The 22,884-nt window shown below is 43.9% G+C and overlaps 1 protein-coding gene across 1 annotated transcript in view; it reads right to left on the reverse strand.

Moving 5' to 3' along the window:
* Window positions 1-1,037, reverse strand: part of Pgap1 (post-GPI attachment to proteins inositol deacylase 1) — a 69,248-nt gene extending 68,211 nt beyond the window's left edge. Inside the window, exon 1 of the mRNA XM_087902456.1 lies at window positions 792-1,037. Within this exon, the coding sequence (XP_087758582.1) occupies window positions 792-938 (147 nt within the window). The 5' untranslated portion in view covers window positions 939-1,037. The remainder of the gene's footprint in view (window positions 1-791) is intronic.
* Window positions 1,038-22,884: the final 21,847 nt, after the last annotated feature.

A 22,884-nucleotide genomic window follows, 5' to 3' on the forward strand; every position in this document is an offset into this window, starting at 1 on the left:
CGAGCAGCTGTGTAATCTGTCCTCAACTCTTTCTACAGCTGGTCATGAATGAAATTCTAGATTCTACTACGCAGCACAAATGAAGCAATTAATTGAAAGCATTCAAATTGAATCGGAGGAGGTGGGGGCGGTGAGAGGGGAGACAGAGCCTGTTAAACCCAGCGAGAAAACAAAATAATAGCACGAAACTGAGTGCGCATGCAACTGATTGTAACAGGTATCTTAATGGACAGGGCAAGTCACCGGCTGTTCAGAGGCTTGCGAAAACACAGGTACACACACCCACGGACTCAGAACCTACAGAACAGGTGGATCCGCAAAAATCTCCACAGGAGGGAACTAAACAGTATTCAGTTTAATTATTCACCAGGGCAGCAGCCTTTCACTTCACCCAGAGGTAAAACCCTGGAGCCTCTTTTTAGATCAGCCCTGGCAACTCTGCAGACGCGGGGTTTCTTTCCAGAAAAGCGAAATCTGGCATGTCCATCACTGGGCGCGAAGAGAAGTCCTCTCCGTGCAAGCAAAGGAGTGTCGGAGGATTGGGTTTAGGGACAGGGACCGGGGATGGCTCTCCGGGGGTGAGAAAGATGCACTGTCCAGAGGGTCAGAAGTCGGGGTCCCGGGTCTGAGAGCGCAGGAAGAGGGGACGAGGGGCCCCGGAGGCGAGCACAGGATGCCCTACCCGGCACGAGGCAGGAGACTGGCTGCAAGGGCCCGGAGGGCTCCGACCCGGGATCCTTCGGGCTGAGCCCGAGGGGAGCGGGCGAGGAGCAGGTGAGGGAGGGCCGTACCTGGTACTCGGGGTACTCAAACATGTAGCTCATGCTGCACTTGTTCTCCTCGAAGCCGAAGAAGACATCCCACAGCCCCAGGGTGGCCAGAAGCACCATGAAGACATAAAAAGCCAGGTTCCAGAGGTTGACTGAGTGCAGGAACATGGTGCAGCTGAGCGCCTCCACGGCCGTCCAAGCCCAGCCGCCCAGACCCAGCCAGGGAAAAGCCGCCCGTGCCAAGCCGTGCCCAGCAGAGCAGCGCGCGCCTGCGCGGAGCCCGCCAGCAGCCCCTCCCCTTCGCCCGCCCTTCAGCGCGCCTGCGCGCAGCCAGCCCGCGGCGCCGCCCACGGAGGCGGCGTTTGCAGCGGGAGCGCGACGGGGAGATGGAATGGGAAAGCAAGCGGAGTGGGCTGGGCTGGAGGGCGTGGAGAGAAACGGGAGGGGACGAGGGAAAAGGGAAATGGGTTGGGGAGGAAGGAAGGGAGGATGGGAGCACGGGATCCCGGAGGCAGGAGGGGGATGGGCCGGGTGGGTACCAAAGGAATTGGCCAGGGCCAAGGATAACGCCCCGGAGTGCAGAGAATGTTTATGACCCAGTATTGACTGGCCAAGGGAGGCGGGCAGCACGTCAAAAGCATGTCCAGTGGCTGTCACATCGCAGGCACGTTTGCCTGCAACAGTTTAAAAAATTCTTTCCTGTTCAATTTCGAACCGCCTCGGGTCTCCGCGTTTCATCCCAAGCCTTCCTGGACCAGTTAGCTTGACTCCGGAGGAGACAAATCGCTTTCACCCGGCCTTTTAGACCACCAACTTGGGGCCCTCTAGGTAATAACACTTGGAAGTACCGGATCAGTAAAACAAGACCCAGAGGAAACCCTGTTCTTGGTGGAAGTCTAAGTCACGCGAGGGGTGGTCTTTAAAAGAAACTAGGAAAATGCCCACCAGCATGGATGTCCCAATTGGTTTCTGCTGGATGAGGCTGACAGTGACTGGTGTTCTCTGGAGCCCCCATGTCTCTGGGGGATCGATTTTATATTGGCGTTAGAAGAGATTTTGTTCAAACTTTCTCTCGTTCTCTCTCCTGACTTCATTCATTTTGAAGGATTTCACTTTGTCTTTACACAAAGGAGGGGGTTTTTAAAAAGCAGGACAAACCCGTTTGCAATACCTATAACAGCTTCAAAACGCTGTTCCTGTGTGTGTGTGTGTGTGTGTGTGTGTGTGTGTGTGTGTGTGTTGCTAACTTCAGGATTTTACTTGGAATAATTTTTGGCTCAATAATTGTTGACTCAATAAAATTGAGTCAATAATTGTTGACTCAATTTCATTTTACATAGACTAATTTTCTAGCATATATCCTGAGAAAATTGGCTATGATACATGAAATCAAAGAATTTTATCACTGAAAAGAAGCTTATTTATCTTAAACAAAACCCTTTTATTCACGCTAAGAAGCTATGGCCCAAGTTAAAATGATAGGCTAGATATTTTTACCGTACACAGAGACACTTACAGGGCCAAGCAAATACAGTTAGCTACAGGATATGAGATATTTGCGAAGAAAGAAAGGAACGGGGAAATGGACAGGTAAGCCGTTTTGACACACAGAGGTAGATTTGGAAGGACCAGAATAGCATGTGAGGGAACCCTGGGTAATATTAACTAGCGGGGGTAATGGTTAACTAACACAAACTTAAGGCATGTCATATATGTTTTCTGATGGTGTGGTATGCACACTCAGTGTATTAGATACTTGTCTTACAGTGTGACAGTATCCTTGCACAAGGAACTTAACAAAGGGTTTGTTTTAACTCACAGTTTCAAGGCCTGACATGGCTGGGGATTTAAAGCAGCATGACCTGAGGCAGGAGATTTATAGTAGCAGAACCTGAGGCAGGGGATTGACAGATTGCATCTACAGACAAGAAGCAAAGAGAGAGATGAACGCCAGAGCTCAGCTCCCTTTTTTTTTGTTTTGTTTTGTTTTTTTTTAACCGGTTGGGAAGTTACTGTGGGTTTTCCCACTTTAGTTAACTTAATCTAGAAAACCACTCCCAGACTTGTCCAAAGATGTGTCTCCAAGGTCATTCTGAATTCCATCCAGCTGACAAAATCAGCCTTCACAACTCCACTCCTTGTCAACTTGACACCTCAACAATTAGACTTTAAAACAATTACCTACCTCCTCATGTTTCCATGAGATCGCGGCCATCTCCTAATGTAGATGCGTTTAGTTCAACTTCAAAAGTCCCCATAATCTGTGACAGCCCCAATACTACTCAAAAGTGTCTTTTCTGAGACTAGGGCAATCCATTATCTGTGGACCCCTATAAAACAGAAACTTTGTTACATACGATGGCAGAGTGAACATTCTCTTTCCAAAAGGGAGCACTAGGAAAGATCATACCCAAACAGACCAAATCCCAGCTGAGCAAACATCTTATTTTATAACCCGACATCAGGCATCTAACGCTCATAATGAAATCATCTCGGCTCTAAAGGGCCTAGGTATCCTGTCCTTCCTGCTGTGCTGCCTGCAGAACACAAAGAATCTTTCTGAAAGAAAGTTTTATCTCATAATTTTATGGATGAATGTTTCGCTTGCATATATGCAAGAGCACATCCTACATATATGCATGTCGTGCCCAGAGACCAGAAGACAATGGATTCTCTGGAAGTGGAGTTCCGTTGGAGTTACAGGCAGTTGTCAATTGTCACAGAGGTGCTGGGAACTGAACCCAGGTCCTCTGCAAGAGAAGCAGATGTTCTTAACCACGGAGCCATCTCTCCAGCCTCACAGCCTCTCTCGTCGTCAGGTCTACTCCACACCCGGCGTCTTTGACAGACATTCCATGATTCCGGCCTCTCCCACATCCTAAGGTCTCCGCTGAAGCTTGGACTTCACTTTCATAGCTTCAGACAACAGCATCTCAGGACCTCCTGCAGCGCACAACGCCTGTCTGTGCTCTGTGCGCTACCATCCAGTTCATGAGCTTCGGGCAAGGGGCTGCAGGTTGAAACGCACAAAGACACACAGAGACAGAGACCTCTGGTCACTGGTAAGAAGCCCTTTATTTAATAGCACCATGGAGGCTTATATACCCAACGGTCAAGTGGGCCAACAGGTGAAAACCTTATCCTCTGATCAAGGCCGTGCTCAGGAAGCGGAGCTGGCAAACAACTTTGACACAGCCTTTAGTGACTCAAATCAGAAGGAAAGTAAAGATCTCTAGCAGGGAAGAGCAGCTGGAGGCCGGGACTCCAAATGGTCCCAACACCTCCAACCCTGCAGTATTGCCTAGACTCAGTTGCTCTCTGAAACTATGGTATAAGAGTCCACGATCTCCTTAATCTTGCCTCTTACATGCCTACCCAACTAGTGCCCTAGAGATACCATTTCTAAGTTCTACTTCCAGCTCCGGGTGGAGACTTGCCTTCTTGGACCATGACTAGAACAGCCTATTCTTGCTTCCTTGGGTAGTTGCTTTCCAGAAGCGAGGACCCCCTCCAGTGGCATTCTCAGCTTAGGCTCTCTGCTTTCAAATGAATTTTTGCTTTGCACCAAAAGCTGCAGCCTTTGATGGGTGGAGCCTTGCCCTCATGTTTGTCTATTGTCCAAGTGAAGAGCAGATGATTTCTCTTGGACAATTAAGCCTTGTTTTTAGTGTATGTCTTACTACAACTTAAACTTGCCCAATCTCTCTCTCTCTCTCTCTCTCTCTCACTCTCTCTCTCTCTCTCTCTCTCTCTCTCTTTCTCTCTCTCTCTCCAAATTATACATTAAACAAAAAAATTCTTCCCACCTCTTGTTTTTTTTTTTTAACTGTTTACCCGGGTAAGTGTGATATCAGGCTGAACGCTAAACTGCCTTGAAATTTCCTCTGCCACACAAATTAAAAAAAAAAAAAATGTTGGTTTGCTTTGCTTTGCTTTGCTGGTGATGCTAGTGCTTTGGGGGGTTGTTGTTGTTGTTGTTATTGTTTTGAGACAGGGTCTCACTCTGCAGCCCTGATTGGACTGGAACTCTTTGTATAGACCAGGCTGGCCTTGAACTCATAAAGATCCGCCTACCTTTGCTTTCTGAGTGCTAAGATTCAAGGTGAATTCTAGCATGCCTGGCTAATCAATTATGTTTATATTCCACTTCGCTGGACTTCCTTGGGGCACACGCAGAATGCATCTATGTTCTTTGTCTGAGCCTAACGTGAACGTCTGCTTCCCTTGCTTGTGTCTCAGAAGTCAGACCTCCACTAGCCCCATCTTGCTCCCTGTGACCTTCTGACTCCCACCACAATGGCCCATTAAGTTCTTTTCACCTCCTCAAAGAGTCTTTCTAACCCAAAATTCCAAACTCTTACACATTTCTTGATAGGGGAGTTCAGCCAATCACATTCTGTTTTGGGGGCGTGCCGCCCTCAGGCTAAAGCCTGCCTATAAACCTAGCCAGCAGGCTCCGCTAGCTCTCTTTCGCCTGGCTCCTGCGCCTGGACGATCTTTAAATTCTGGTATAAGCTGTTGTAAGTCTTACTTCTGTTTATTAAAGCTGTATATTTTGTATTAAGATAGTCTGGGGATTTTTCATTACCAATCACCTTGCAGCATCAATTTCTCCTACAAATTTCTCCTTTCCAAAGTCCTAAGAACCACACGTTCATGTTATCATGGTACGACAGCAACCCCACTCCTGGTACCAGTCTTCTATACTAGTTGTCATTACGACGGAAATACCCTAACAGAGGCAGCTTTTTAAAGGGAGAGGTTTATTTCGCCTCACGGTTCCGAGGTACAGTCTGTTATGGCTTGGAAGTCATAGCAACAAGAGCTTGAAGCCGTTAGTCTTGTTGTATCCACAGTCAGTAAGCAGTGACAGACAACCGCCAGTGATCAGTTTCCTTTCTCCTTTTTCTTTGAGCTAGATGTTATGATGGGCTCCCCACTCCAGTTAACTGAGTCTAGAAAATACATCATGGATATCTGACTCCAAGGTAATTCTAAATCTCAACAAGTAAACAAGATCAACCATCAACTTGGGAATTTCTCTTAAATTGTGTCGATAAGAATAGAATATGCTAAGTTTTCAGAAATATACCAACTGGACTAGATTATGTAAACAACCTGTTTTACATAAGTACAATGTATAGAGCTGAATATGCTAATGAGGATATACTATAGATTTTGAGTCCACAAAATGAGAACATTTGGGATCTAGCATGAAATTACCACTTAGTGTAAAGGAATATGGATTGCGTGGGAAAGAATTTAAGCTCTAGATTAAAATAGGAGAAATGCATTGAGTCTGCATGCTTAGGAATATCGTGAACTGAACATCTGATTTTTATTTCTCCTAGCATATTATAAGCAATATTATGATAAATAAACGATGGATGATCACACACTCCCTTATCAATCTATTCAGTGTTTCGTTTTTTAAAAAAAATATATTATTTTTATTGTTAAGTTTATGAGTGCCTACATGTTTTTATGTGCAGGCCTTGTACCCATCGAGGCAAGAAGGGGATTGGAGTTTCAGGTGGGTTCTGGGAGCCAAACCTAGGTCCTCTGAAAAATTAAAATATTCCTAACTTCTGAACCATCCCTGCTGTTCCCCAGCCAGTGTTTCTTAAACTTAATGCACAGGTGAAGCTTTGGAAATTTTCCTTTAAAAGTAGGTTCTAATGGGTTGTTCTGGGATGAGACCCAGGACTTGGCTGCCTCATAAACACCTAGGTGACATCACAATGATGCTGGTCAGTAGACTGCTCTTTGAGAAGCAAGGATGTATCTGTGTCCTCCCTGAAGATGGTTGCACAGAGAGTAACTGAACCTAAGACACTAGAGCTTACTTGTCTAGGGCTTTCATAAATTGTGACTGCCTACTTGATCATTCGCTAAGAAGTGGAATATAAAGTCGGTTGCAGCCAAGTACAGGGACACATCCCTGTAACCTCAGCACTTTGGAGATTGAAGCAGGAGGACCATGAATTGGAGGCCAGCTGGACTACATAGGGTGGTGTGGGACCATGGTCTGTACTCTGTCAATTATATTTTAAATAAATGCTGATTGGCCAGTAGCCAGGCAGGAAGTATAGGCGGGACAACCAGACAGGAGGTAGAGGCAGATCAAGGAGAACAGAATTCTGGGAAGAGGATGCAGTCCTGGCCCATCCACAGGAGAAGCAAGATGTGACTGCCCAACTGAAAAAGGTACCGAGCCACTTGGATAACAGAGATAAGAATAATAGGCTAATATAAGTTATAAGAGTTAATAAGAAGCCTGAGCTAATGGGCCAATCAGTTTTATAACTAATGGAGACCTCTGTGTAATTTCTTTGGGACTTAATAACTGCAGGAACTGGGAAGGACAAAAACCCTGACAACAATAGGGAGTTCATCTTTGAAGGGAGGAGAGAAAGACTGACACAGAGAAGGCTGAAAGCCAATCAATTTTGCATGTTTAGCATTTGTTTTCTTGAGCAGGGTCTTGTCAAGCTTGCCTCCACGTCCCAAGGGTGAAGATTCTAGGCCTTGACCGCCATGCCTAGGTTGTCTATAATCTCCCTAGCCTACTTTCACTTATTTCCTGTCCATCATTATCACCTCCAGGCTTCACTTTAACCACTAACCTCACTCTCCTGACCATTGACTCCACTAGCCGTGACAGTACTGTCAACTTCCTTGAACTCTTATCTTTTGGTCTTCCTCTACCTCCAGACTCCCATATAGTCTGGTTCTGAGCGATGATGCTGGTGTATTCGTGTACAGTGAAATGTTTGCAATAGTAAAAAGTTCTGAACATGCAACATACTAAATCCAGAATCAAATGCTTACCAGATCCAAAGTGTTTCTGGCAGTGCTGACTCCTGTGGCATCCCAGAGCTCTACTGAAGCCTTGATTCTGAACATAGTATGCTTACTTCCCACCATGCATGCCTTCACACCACACAGTGATGCATGCCTTCACACCATGACATGGTGATGCATGCCTTCACACCACGACACAGTGATGCATGCTTTCACACCACACAGCGATGAATGCTTTCACACCACACAGTGATGCATGCCTTCACACCATGACTCAGTGATGCATGCCTTCACACTACACAGTGATGCATGCCTTCACACTATGATACAGTGATGCATGCCTTCACACCACGACACAGTGATGGATGCCTTCACACCATGGCACAGAGATGCATGCCTTCACACCATGACACAGAGATGCATGCCTTCACACCATCACACAGTGACGCATGCCTTCACGCCATGACACAGAGATGCATGCCTTCACACCATCACACAGTGATGCATGCCTTCACACCATGACACAGTGACGCATGCCTTCACACCACATAGTGATGCATGTCTTCACACCACACAGTGATGCATGCCTTCACACCATGACACAGAGATGCATGCCTTTACACTATGACACAGTGATGCCTGAGGCACCATGGCTAGCTACAAGACTACTCACTGTGTGTTATGGATTGCAATGTCTCCACTCTTCATACAAGGTATTTTTGGCCTTACAGAAACATGTGGTTTAATTATGAAAAACAAACATTTCTAGTACATCCCTGCCACCATTCCTCAGCATGTAAGTAACAAATGCATATATCTTTGGTTGTATTCTATTAGGACCTTTGATTTTTAAAATTGCTGTACAAATTTCTGATTGGTGATAACTCATTAAATGTCTGTTAGCTTGGGCTTTGAAGACTTTCCATCAATTTCTGAAATGACCCTGACCATACTCCTACCCTTTTGTAAGACATATCTATTTGAAATGGCCTTCTCAGCATTGATAATTATAAAATCAAAATATCTATCAACTCTGAAAAATACTGAAGATACTCTATCCTGTAGTTTAAAATATCCAAGATTTAATTTTTATGTAAAAATAAACAAGCATCTCTATATCATGTATATAAATTCATTTTTGTCATTATAAGTACTAAAAATATATGCATATAAAACATTTTTAAGATAAATATAGTTTATTATCAGTAAATAGTTTATTTGCATACCTATTTATAGTTGCTTATATACATGGGATAGTATGAAAGTTTCTTGGGCATAACGAGATTTGGAATAAAAAAATATCTAAGAAGCCTTGTAAGAAAAGATCCACACAGGCTCCTTTTGGCCACTCCCATCTTAAATCTAACTGATATTTTAGCCAGTCACCACTAATTACAAATTACAACTCCTCTCCTGTCAATCCACTTTAGAGTTGTGCTTTGAGAAGAAACAGGAACAAAGTGTACCCAACCTTTTAACACCATGACTTGATGTTGTCAAACACCGTGACATGACATTGTTAAACACCGTGACATGACCTTATCATCTACAAAGTTCACTTTTAAAACTGTTGTTAAGTCCTGAAAGTAATACCAAAAAACATCTTTAAACGTGAGTAAGTGTATGATTGTGTGTTGGGCCACATTCATAGCTACCCTCACGTGTGGCTCACAGGCCGTGGGTTAGCCACACTTGGCTAGCCATCCTTTTGAATTGGTCCTCACTATAAAAGACTTAGTAAGGATTTGGCGTCTATAGGACAGGGAAGATAAACTAGAGCCAGAAACAGAGTAGACAAAGGAATTCAAGTTTTATTCGTGTCTTGGGGTTTCTATTTCTGTGAAGAGACACAGCCACTCTTATAAAGGAAAGCATCTAACTAAGGCTGGCTTACAGCTCAGAGATTTAGTCCATTATCACCACGGTGGGAAGCATAGTGGTGCACAGACAGGCACGATGCTGGAGAGGTAGATGGCGTTCTACGTTCAGATCAGGCAGCAAGAAGAGCATGATCCACTGGGCCTGGGTTGAGCTTCAGTGACATACTTCCTCCAACGAGGCCACATCCACTAACACACCTCATAGCGCCACCCTGTGGGTCTAGGGGCCATTTTTATCCAAACCACCACAATCCAATAGATGGTAGGAACTATTGAACATTTATAAGTGGGAACCGTTCAGAGTTAATAGTCTTGCTTCAGTGTCCGTCTCAGCCTGATGGCATGGGGGTCTCCAATACAGACCAGGAAGCTGTAGGCTTAGTCCAAACAGAAGGGATGAGGAAAGAGGAGAGTTTTGAAAAAACTTTGATTGCAACTATTTTTTTTTTTTTTGACACGTGGAGCAGGCGAGTCACAGAGGCATGTAGATGTCTAAGGACAACTTGTAGAGTTACTAGAGGTTGCAAACTTGTATGCGTTAATTCTCTCTTCTACCATGTGGCCTCCCAGGGATCAAACTCAGGTTGCCAGCCTTAGCAGCAAGCAACTTTGCCACTGAGCCATCCTGATGGCCAAGAAAGAAGAGATTTCATGGCTCTGCAATGAACAATATTACCTAGGTAAATACCGAGAAATAGTTTGGTTAAAACACATAGAAAGATCTCCAAGATATATTGTTAATTTGAAAACAAGGTGAAAAAAAAATAATACATATACTAAAGATATCCTGCTTTGGGTTTTTACTCTGTGTAAGAGAAAGGAGAAATAACATATTAGTAGATAGATGAAATGAGATGTTGGAAGCAGGAGTAGAAATAATAGTTCTGAAAGGTTATTTTATTTTTTTAATTTTGAACCCAAAATATAGTAACCAATCAAAAGTAAAATAAATTTTTAAAAAGTTTAAATGTATTTATTTTCTGTGGATGAGTGTTTTTCTGCATGTGTGCATGTGTACCACACGCATGCCTGGTGCCTGTAGATGTCAGACAAAGATATCAAATCATCGGGAAGGAGAGTGAGAGACAGGTGTGAGCCACCATGTGAGCGCTAGGAACAAAACTGGGGTCCTCCGAGAGAAGAACAAGTGCCTTCAACCACGGAGCCATCTTGCTAGGTGCAAAAATAAAATAATTTAAAAACAATCATACAATTTAATAGCTAATTGAGGCAATTAACACAACTCCCTAAAGTTTATAGCTAAAGAATACCTCTTTTCAAACATATGTACCCAAAACACATTTATCTCAAATGACTGTAGACACAGGGCTATGTATATAATTACATTAGTGCAGGACAGTCTAAAGACAAAAGCAAAAACAAATTTCAATCTCCAGGTTTATTGTACAAGGTAATATGCTTTGTTATTTGAAGATTATTCTCTTTATATTATAGGATAAAACAAATATAATAAATTGCTATTGAGAATTGATAGTTTTCAGTACAAGAGAATAAAAAAACAATAAAAATATAAAAGATGAAAAAGGTGATGTAGCCCATATCTTGTAGGTAGAGAACAGACCACCAACTCAAGAATATCACAAAAGAAAATATTAAACTATTTTTAATGTGTCAGGTTTTGTACATTTGCCACTTTTATTCCAAAATTGATATTTTTATAATAATTTAAAAACACCTTAATTTGTTTTCCTTTCAAAAACTGTAACAATACCCCATGCAATGATGATATTGAAGACATACTTTTAAAATGGGACAATGTAGAAGAAATCTGGAGAATTATTGATTCAATAGATCACTGTTACACCAGCTGGGGAAAATTAGAGATGACTCCGTGGGTGAGCCCTAGAAACACCGCAGTACCATATACAGAAATAGGAAAATCCGAGGGAAGGCCATTCGGGGGGAAACAGACTGTTTTGTGAATAATTTTAACTGGCCTTTTCTAGGAGGGAATGAGTCTCACGGGGACAGAGTTCAAGTCCTCAGAACCTTCGGCAAAGCGTCCAAAGAACTTCTGTGTAGCAATGAGGCTTCGAGGTTCAGCTAGCATCTGGGGAGCTTACACAGAGACTGAAGTTTTCACTTGAGGAACACGACAGAAGGCTGCCAGAGAGGAAGAAGGAGCCGAAGAGCACTGTACCAGGAAGCTGGAAAGCCATAGTCAGCCTTCAGGATCAGAGACCACAAAAGGGCCTGAGACACACCGCTCAGATTTGGTGCCATGAAAGCCACTGGTCTGGGAATCTCTCTTTAGGGAATAATCCAAACACCTCAGCTTTATGATACAGAAAACATTCAAAGTACCACACATACAGATCTAATGATAGTGAGCGTGCTACATTTGTACTCTGGAAATATTATGTAGTTGTGAAAAGGATGCTAATTTAAAGGATTTGATCATGGACAATGCTAAGAAAAAAGGTAAGAAACAAAATTATAGCACGTTTCCAACTGTAAAAAGGCGTAAAATGTCTTCAAGGAACATAAGGACAACATTGTTTACTTCTTGGTAGTAGCAGAAGTGGCAAATGAATATTGGTCTAAGGTTTCTTTTCATGTTTCCCTACTTTCCAAAATTTTTAATTTTTAAAAATAGAAACCATTTTAGGACTAGGGGTGTGATTTAGTTGTAGAGCGCTGCCCAGGATATTTAACTCTCGGGATTTGATTCTCAACATTGAAAAACAAAAGAAACAAAAATCTTTTATCACTATTATCAATATAACCAATTTACATTATCAAATACATTAAAATTGGTTCATGGGCACCTATTGATATGGTCTCTGTAATGTGCTGTATCATATTGGAAGTTTATGGACATATGTATTTTGCGATGCACTAATCTCTTTAAGTGTGCCGGTACCTCGTGAAACTTGATCTGATTGACATTTGAGAGGTGAATTTCCTGGTTCTAAGGAGACTGGCCGGCACCATGGGCGTCGTCTTGTTTCATTTTGTTGCTGTGATAAACTACTCTGACCATAGAACAAAATAAAACAAAAACAAACAACAGCAGCAACAAAAACCAGCTTAACCGCTTGAGGAGAGAGAACTGAATTTAGTTCACAATTCCAGGTCAGTCCACTCCTAATTGTGTGTGGCAAAGTCAAGTGGCCAGCACTTGGAGCAGCCAGTCACATCCAGTCAAGAGCAGAGAATGGTGCGAGAAAGTCTTTTCCTGAAATCCAGACAGGGAAGAAAACCTGAACGCGGGAAGACGAAAGGGGTGGGGTGGGGGGCGCTCTGGCTGGATGCTCTTAGCACCCGAGGGGAGACTCCAAAGGTAGGAATAAGGGCTAACCGAGACTCAGAACACGAAGGCGTGGGGATGGCTGCTTTGAAAAATGAACTGTAAGAAACAAAGACATAATCAATAGTGAAGACCTCAACAGTAATGTTCGGCTCTATTGCTCCCCAGTGTTGCTGGCCTCCCTCAGCGAAGATGGATTTCTTGTTTTGCAGTATGCCTTTCATCAAGGCAAAACCAGGAATAGAGCTTATGTGGTCCCAAAACATTTCATGAACTATTTGTGCCAACTTTTGTAATGGAGACTTGAGATAAGAGATGAGTAAGAGAGAGCCATTATTATAACGCAGCAAACCCCCAAAGTGGCTCGGGAGGTAAAATACTTGCTACACAATACATGACTACAAAAGTTTGGATCCCCAGCACCCATGTTATTGGGGTGGGGTCTGGGGTACAGTAGAGCACACCTGTAATCCCTGCACTGGGGAGGCAGAGACAGGAGAATCCCCGGGCCTTGGTGGTTCCGCAGTCTGGCTGGTTGTGGAGCCTCGGGTTCAATGAAAACCTCATCTCAAGAGAAAGATGGAGAGCAACTGAGGAAGGCACCTTAAGTCAACTTCTGACCTGCATATGCGCACGCACACACAAGCTCGCTCGCTCTCTCTCTCTCTCTCTCTCTCTCTCTCTCTCTCTCTCTCTCTCTCTCGCACGCGCGTGCGCACACTCACACCCACCGTACCACCACCGCCATGTTCAAGTATTATAGACGTGAACACGGAGCACTGGAGCCCAGAAGAGGAAATATTTAGCTGAGCCAAGGAAAGCGGATCCCAGAGCAGAACATGTCCCGTACACAGCACTATCGTCGAGCTGAAGGCGCGCTCACTGAATGCTGAGTTCATGGGTAGAGAGGTGACTGTGGCTAGAGAAAGATAAATGAGTTTCCCCAGTTCAGCGTCCCGAGAGGTTGCAAAAAGTTCTCATTAGATGCTTAGTTCTGACAATTTTTCTGAACGGGAGATGCGTGGTTGCTTTCCAGTCTCCTCTGGTGTGGCCATCCGAGCCCCCTTCGAGGGCATGAATGGCCTTCCAGTGTTGATGTCTTTCAGTGTGCAGCCTGGGTTGCAATATGCAATGAGCTGGTCGGAGTTATGAAGTTTCTCCATCTGCTGCCTTAACAGGCACATCAGGAGCACAGGATCAGAGACTGGAGTTCTAGAACTTTCCACTCTGGTGCATGCATTCTCTCCTTCTTCTGGGTAACATTTATCTGATCAATTATTTCTAAAAGTTTATTGGACATGTTTTAAATATATTCAGGTTGGGCTATTTTATCTTACTCTGTTTCCATTTGAGTCAAGGTCTCACGTGTTTCAGGCTAACGTTGAGCTCCAAGGACGACTTGAACTCACGACTCTCACACCTCCTGAGTACGGGGGTCACAGGCATAGACCACCCTACTCCATCTTAAGAGGTGCAGCTGCCAGAGCCCAGAGCTTCATATTGAATTTGGCCAGGACTGACTGAGCTTCAGCCTCAGCCCCTGCTAAAGCCTTTAAGCTTCAATTAATGCGAATTTCCATAAGAAAGGAGATCACATTGTAATCATTTAACAGTCACCGGTGCCTCAAATACGATACTTATTAAATTTATTGGTATATTAAGTTCTTAGAAAACCTCTTAAGCTTTGCAAGCCCCTTTTACTCATTACTTACTTGCTGGAGGCAAAGACAGACCCCTCAGCACAAGGCAGCCCCCATGGCTCTCTCTCTTTATGCTCAGAAAGAGAAAGAGAATCCTGCCTGGTGTGGAAATCCAATCGTTTCTCAAATTTGTCCCACTAAATTATGCTAGCGTTAACACTTTATTACAGGCTTTAAAGATCAGTTTTATTTCTCAATTTCTTAAATGAAAAAGGAATCCACTCTACAAGAGACCAGGTCTTAGAAACTCAACTCACCGTAGTCTACTCAGTTGGGTTAAAGTCTTCTCTTGCCCGCCACTCATAACTCACGCCCCACCCCCAAACCTCCTTGGCAGAAGGCGACCAACAAATATTTGTTTAAAATTTATTTGAAAACAAGTCATATTGCACAGTTATAACCACGGAGCCTCACCTTTCCTTTGATTCTTCAGAGCTTTAAAGGAAACAAGAAAAAGCAATGCGGGCAACTGTGTGGCCGCCCGCTTGGTTTCCATGGAAACAGAGAGGCGCTCATCAAAAACAAAATAAGGCTTTTGACACAGTGGAAGGCGGCGCATCCCGAGCCTGGGGAACCAGCACTCAGCTCTGTCCATGCTGCCTCTCGCAGCGAAAGGGGGGCAAAGACATAGGATTTTTGGGGTGGCAGTTTGGTTTGCTTGTAGGGAGAGCTAGACTCCCTGAGAGGGAAGAGAAACCCGTGAGCGTAAGGCGTGACGTAACTGTGTGCGCTTTAACCCCGGTCCAATGCATGCACAGTTTCATCTCAAAATTCATATTTCTTGGGAATAATATAAGAAAGCCATGGGAATTTATAATAAAAGGATTAAAAAACTCCCGACACGAAATGTTTAAAGAGATGAGACTGCACGCATACAGGATGGGGAAAAAGGAGAAACACTGAACCAACAAATAATTAGATTTCTGTTCACACGGGCAAAATACTATTATAATATCACCCTTGTTCCACAGATGCATACCTACCGTGGATAAAAATTATGATGCCAAAAATAGATTTTTGCCATTATCAAAAGCTTGGTTTAGCATAGTTTCATTATCCAAGATTGCTATGTATTTTATACAGCAGTACTCCTTTATTTTTAAAAAAATTAAGTTATAGCAGAGGATTTTGTGGATTGTGACATGCACAATAAAAACATGTTTAGTGGAAATATCATTGAAGAAGTTTTAATGTCAGATAAAAATAATGGAATTCAGGTATATCCCTAGTGGGAAAGAATGAACACAATCCTTATTTTTTGCCTTTTGTGTATCTATATTTGCTTATGTATGTGTTCCCTCCAAACAATCCAAGCTTTGCACAGGCCTGTGCTATATGAGAAATCTGGTCATTTTTATACCTAAGCCCCAGTAAAAAAAAGTAATTGGAAGTCCTCCGCAAGTATATTGAATTAATCTTTTTTTTTACTTAGGTAACACACTATAGTTTAATTAAAGGCTTTCCCTAGATTTTGGAGCCTCTTGCTTTGAAGTGTAAGATTTGTGATATTTAAAAATAACTTCTTAGCTAAGATAAATGATAATATTATACACAACTTCCAGTACTTAAAGCTTTTGAAAAGACCTGGGAACAGAATACGAGTTAAGAGAATTAGCTTCGCTAACGTCAAAGACTGTGTTAAAAAGAATACCGCTCACATATGGTTGTGTTACAAGGGGACACTAACAGTGTATGAAACAAGCATGTTCTTGCCCTGAGAGGGAGAAGGCACACAGGGTGATGAGATTGGGTTAAAGCATATGTTCACATATTCCAGCAAAGTATTGAACTTGAAGCCTATGGAAGTGATGGTGAAGAATCCAGACTCGGGAACTTACCTCTAGTCTGACCGAGTTGACCTAAGTCAGGGATCAGCAGTACCCACACAGGGGCAGCTAGTAAATATTTCTGGCCATGTGAGTCATACTTTTTTTTTTATTAATAGATAGGCTGCTCTGCCATCACGGCATGAAGAGAACCATACATCACAACTGACTGAGGTAACTGTGACCCGATATAATTCTATTTACAGAAACATGCATGAGTTAGGTTTGCAAAAATTGGTCATGATTGCTAGTCCCTGAATCGGGAAATAAATAATTCAGCCTTCCAGAGTCAATATTTTTTCTATCACTGTTAATGTTAGCCAATATGAATTTATGTTAAGGAACCTGACCGGCAGGGATATTTGCAACAAAATTTTAGGCTTATAATTCAAAGTTTGGCTAAATGTGGTGGATTTAATCCAAGTCCTATATATCACTGAGAATAAATGAAATATCGTGATACTGTTTGATGTTATATTATGACTAACTTTATTCATAGAGCCACTATAAATATTATATAATGTGCTTATGACGCATAGTAAAATGCGTGTGGATATAAAAACTCCCTCTATGGAAATTTAAGGCAATATAAATGCATTAAATTCATTTTCAGTCTTGCTACCTCTTAGAGGGCCAAGACCATAGTGGCGGCCAATAGGACGGTCATAGTGGCGGCCATTAGGACGGTCATAGTGGCGGCCAATAGGACGGTCATAGTGGCGGCCATTAGGACGGTCATAGTGGCGGCCATTAGGACGGTCATAGTGGCGGCCATTAGGACGGTCATAGTGGCGGCCAATAGGACAGTCATAGTGGCGGCCATTAGGACGGTCATAGTGGCGGCCATTAGGACGGTCATAGTGGCGGCCATTAGGATGGCCGCACAATAACCTCAGAGAACTAATCTGGCGCTGAATTGAAAATCTTACCACTGAAGTGCCTCGCCTACGAAATTCTTCAAGTACGGCATGCCCTAAGTGCTGACTCCACCGAGGGGGAAATTTACTTTAAAAGTACAGTGTTATTAAAGATTCTTCTTTACATTAGAAGGATATATGTCTGCTTGAGTCACAACTGTGAGAAGGCAGGAAGCAAACTGAATCTTGTAAGAAAGACTGCTGTTTCATTGATTAGTCACCTTTTTTCAAAAATATATATTTTACATCCCAACCACATTTGCCCTTCCCTCCTCCTCTCCCACTTCCACCCCTCCTCTCTGCACCCCTCCATTTACTCCTCCTCTATTTCTGTTCAGAGATGGGCAGGCTTTCCGATAGCCTCCCATAGGTATCAACAAAACAAGCCACGTCGATCTGCAGAAAGACTAAGCATCTCCCCTTGTATTCAGGCTGGACAAGGCAACCCAGTATGAGGAATAGGTTCCCAAGAGTCAGCCAAAGTGTTAGCCCCTGCTTCACTGTTCAGAGTCCCCAAAGTAGACCAAGCTACACAACCGTCCCATGTGTGTAGAGGGCCTAGGTCATTTCCATGCAGCCCCCCTGGTTGTGGGTTCAGACTCTGAGTTCCTATGAGCCATGTTATTGTTTCTGTGGGTTTTCTTGTGATGTCCTTGGTCCCTCTGGCTACTATAGTTCTTCCTCCCTCTCTTTAGCAGATTCTCCGAGTCAGCCAAATGTTTGACTGTGGGTCTCTACATCTGTTCCCACTGCTTGCTGGATGAAAGCTATTTGAAGGCTACATGATAGTCTACAAAAGCAACCCCCCAAAAAATTCTACCAGGGAACCCCTAGAGCTGATAAACACCTTTAGGGTAGTGGTTGGATACATGATTAACTAAAAAAAAAAAAAAATCGTTATCCCTTTTATATACAGACAATAAAAGGGCAGAGAAAGAAATCGGGGAAACAAAAACCTTCACAATAGTCACAGGCAATATATCTTGGGGTAACTCTACTCAAGCAAGTGAAAAAGCTGTATGGGAAGAACTTCAAGTCTTTGAAAAAAGGAATAGGAAAAGATATCATAAGATGGACATATCTCCCATGCTCATGGATCAGTAGGATGAACACAGTCAAAATAACCATCTTACCAAAAGCAATTGGCAGATTCGACACAATCGCTATCCAAATTCCAACACAATTACTTACAGATCTCGAAAGAACAATACTTCACACAGAAAAAGAAAAAAAAAAAACCCAAAGATAGCTGAAACAATCCTGTACAATAAAAGAACTGCTGGAGGTACCACCAGCCCTGATCTCCAGTTCTACTACAGAGCTCTAATAATAAAAACACCATGGTACTGGCATAAAAAGAGACAGGGGGATCCATGGAATCAGATAAAAGACCCAGACATAAATCCACACACCTATGAACACCTGGGTTTTGACAAAGAAGCCAAAATTATGCAATGGAAAAAAAAAAGAAAGCATTTTCAACAAATACTGTTGGTACAAACTGGATGCTAGCATGTAGAAGAATGCAAATAGATCCATATCTATTTGCCCCTGCACAAAACTCAAATCCAAGTGGATCAAAGACCTCGACATAAATCCAGATCCATGGAATCCGGTAGAAGAGAAAGTGGGAGAGGACTTCCTGACAAGCTTTCTAACGCTGGTTCCTGCTCTCCTGTCAGAAGCACAGGGACTTTCCAAGAAATCCAGACTTCCAAACGATTGTTTACATCTAACTGTGATGGGAGGAGGCGTGGCTCTGTCATTGTGTCTGATGACCTCTTTTTATGATTTGGTGAGTCAAATACTTTCAACCTCGATTTCCTAATCCACAAAATTGGAGGAAAAATTATCTCACGGGTTGTTAAAAAGATTACAGAGCTCTGTGTAAATACTGAATTTATTATAGCGACCTCCCCCTCTGGGGGCCGGCTGTGATAAGCTAAGTCTGGGCAGGTCACCCAAAGGAAGTTCTTTACTTGCAACCATTACACCCGGGACTCTGGCCATTGATGAATTTAAATGGAGTCTGGAGTCTCAATAATTTACCCTGAGACAGTGCCTGGCAGGCCGATCCTCTGACCCCTACCCAAGAGCAGACCATTCAAAGAAAATGCCTGGCATTCCAACCGCTGCAGAGATAGAGACACCTGCCAGCGTACCTCAACAGGACACCCCTAGATAAATGTCAGCCAATCAGGGGCCCTAGACCTCAGAGACCCCCCTACCCCCACCTCTACTACTATAAAAAATCCTATTCTAATTGAGCTAGGGGCTCTCCGGATATTCCAATACGTTGGACGTGCAGAGAGACTGAGATTGTAAACTTGATTAAAATAAAGGCTCTTTGCTTTTACATACGGGACTCGGTTTCCTTTGTTGGCTTTTGTGGGGATCCTGTGGATTTGGGCATAACACCCCCTCAAAAAAAAAACACCTCTTTTTACTATGAGAACCCACAGAAAAATAAAATAAAACTTGGCAAGTAGTGCTTTTGTGTTTCTAGCATTGGGCAGGCAGACACAGGGGGGTCCTGGCACTTCCTGACAGCCAGGCTATCCTAACAGGCCAGTGAAAACCTCTGTCTCACAAAGCAAGGTGGATGACTCCTAAAAATATGACACAAGGTTGACCTCTGACCTCCACACACATGCGTGTGTCCAGATACACATATGCACCCACACGACCATACAACCCCCATATGCATATACTCTAAAGAGAAACAGAGCTAAGAATCGTTCATGGGCATCATGGCATTTGCCTATTTAGGAAGATTAGTGCTTGTCACTAGAAGGCAAAAGCCATTGTCCCGGTACCAGAAGAGAAAGGACAAGCCAAGAAGCCCACTGGCACAAAGAATATCATCTTTCAGGCAAGGTCTGGTTATTGCGCGAAACCGATATTCATAAATTTTGATTTAGCATGTGACATCTGAGAGGAGATTGGAGTATGTTTTCTCTCTATCGAAATACCAGGCAGCTAGTGCAGTTACTTCTAAAGGCAAGTACATGAGGGAAGGATATTGAAAGATCCCCGATATTGGAAGACTCTCACTCAAGCCTCCGGATAATGCGACACCCCCCCCCCCCCCCGTAACTCACGAGAGACCGTCCTTGCTGCAATCACACGAGGTTTAATGACAAGACGACAAGACCAGTGCACTGGGGCCGAGACTCATAACCCACGCAGGGGATGAGTTCGACCTCGAGTGACCGGGAGAAGTAGTTTTTATAGGAAGAAACCACACAGCCCAGTAATCCGAAAGGGGGGCAGGGAGGGTGTCACAGAAAATTCCGAAAATTCCAGTGATGATTACAAGGGGGCAACTCCCTGTCTCTCAAGATCATTCTCAAGGTCATAATCAGCTAGTTCCTATTCTAAAAGTACCAATGATAATTACTAGGGGGTGATAATTACTAGGGGGAATCTCCCTGTTTCTCAAGATTACTCTCAAGATTCCAATCTACCTTTATCTTCAGCTAGTTCCTGAAACCCTGAAACTGGCTAATCCTAGATTTCTGATTCTTCTCTTCCTGCTACATTTTTGGCTCTATTTTCCTGCTAGGGGGAATCTGGATTTATCCAGGTCTTTCAATATTTTGGCAAAGCCCACAGAGTCTATGGGTTTTGAACTCATCGGGCCAAGGGCCAAAAAAAAAACAAAAAATGCAGCCGTCCTGAGCACTCCCATTGGGTGGCTGTTTGTACAGCTGGTACTGGTTTTCCTTTCTGCTACCGAGAGGCCTGCTTCAGACAGATGCCACAGCTGCTCCTGCACATCTACAAGCTTCATGGCTCAGTCCTTGCCTGCCGCCAGGGTTCTGCTTCAAAGCCTCTGAGACCTGGAAGCCATGGGGAGTCCAGAGCTCACAGAAGGAGCGCCCCAGTCATTGGATCTGCTCTTTAGAACCTGAATTCAATGAGTCACACCACAAAGGCTCCAAGAAGTCCTTCTGGAGACTCTATGTGACTAAGAACCATTTGTCCCCCAGGAGAGAGGAGCCAGCAGGGACTCTCGCTGGGGAGGGGTTAGCCTGATCTTTCAATCTGTTATTTCTTTTCCTGCATCTTGTGGGTGGATCCCATGAGAGAGGCTTAGGCAAAAGGTTCGTGCAGGTAGGTGCTTATGTCGGCTAGCTCCGGTCTAGGATTTCCAGCTTCTGTGTTCCTGGCTTATTCTAATGACTAGCTAGAAGAATGGTGATGACTCTCTTAGGCCCAAATCCACGAAGTCCCCCCCCAAAGCCAACAAGGAGACCATGTGCCGTATGTAAAAGCAAAGAGCCTTTATTTTATGCAAGTTTACAAACTCGGTCTCTCCGCATGCCCAATGTATTGGAATAAACGGAGAGCCCCGAGCTTTAGAGTGGGTTTTTATAGTAGTAAAGGTGGGGGTGAGAGGTTCCTGAAGTTCAGGACCCCTGATTGGCTGACATGTGTCTAAGGGTGTCCTGGTGAGAGTGTGCTGGCAGGTGATCCTATCTATAGTGGATGGAACGCTAGGCATTTCCTTTGGGTGGTCTGTTCTTGGGTGGTGCTCAGGTAATCTCAGTTTATGGTTCTTCCTGCACCCAGGTATTGCTTCAGGGTAAACTACTGAGACTCAGGCCTCCATTAAACTTACCGATGGCCGAGTCCTACTCTGGCAGGTGATAATGGTCGGAGGTAAAGAACTTCCTTTGGGTGGTCTGTTTCTATTTAGCTTATCATGGCTGGCTCCTCCGGATCCTTCTCTTTTCTTTCTCTCTTTCTTCTTCTTCCTCTTTATGTAATTAGTGCTGAGGTGAATCTCTTCAGTTAGTGAAGAGAATACAAAAGTAAGGGTACAACAGGCGCCGTGATTTGAAGAGGGAACGAGTTGTCTGTGGGCCCCAGCCATGACAAACTCAACAGAGGCCCAAGTCTCAGTAGTTTATCCTGAGGCAATACCTGGTTCCGATAAAAACCACAAACTGAGACCATCCAAAGGAAATTTCTAACATTCTAATTGTTGTAGATAGGATCACCTGCCAGCACACACCCATCGCTTTCCACCAGGACACCCCGAGCCAAATGTCAGCCAATCCGGGGTCCTGAACCTTAGAAATCTCTCACCCCCATCTTTGCTACTATAAGACCCCAACCCCAACTGAGCTCCCACCATGGAGAGACCGAGTTTGCAAGCCCATGTAAGAACAAAGGCTCTTTGTTTTTCCATACAGGACTTGGGTCTTCTACTTGGTTTTGGAGGGACTCCGCGATCTGGGTACAACATTATCAAAGTTAAGTCAAGGAAAGCAGAAAGAGGAGCAAAACCCAACAAGCAGAGATGCCAAGTCTGGATGGAAGAACGAGAAGCTGAGCGTAAGGAACAACATGAAATTAACTGCAGAACTCCAGGATCAGAGGAGCTGGCCGCGTGCTGACAGGAAGTGGGGCTATTACACACCCCACAGTCTCCTTGCCCCAGCCTGTCCCCCGCCCTTATCTGTAGCTCTCTAATCTAAGTGCCCCCTAGCTGACAGTGCTAAACAACAGGTAAAACTAACCGATGACCCTCACAAAAATATCTTACATCCGGGTTCACCACAGTACAACTACAATAGGCAGAAGGTACGTGACCCAAGTGGCCAGGGTTTGGCTTTGCGTATGAATCCGTTCTGAGTACAAAGAGCTAAGGGAAGCGGGTACCTAAACACCCACCCAAATGCGCACGGACAGGAAGGAAATTCCGACA

Source organism: Myodes glareolus, chromosome 27 (genome assembly GCF_982192425.1).
Source record: "Myodes glareolus chromosome 27, mMyoGla1.1, whole genome shotgun sequence".
Taxonomy (NCBI): Eukaryota; Metazoa; Chordata; class Mammalia; order Rodentia; family Cricetidae; genus Myodes; species Myodes glareolus.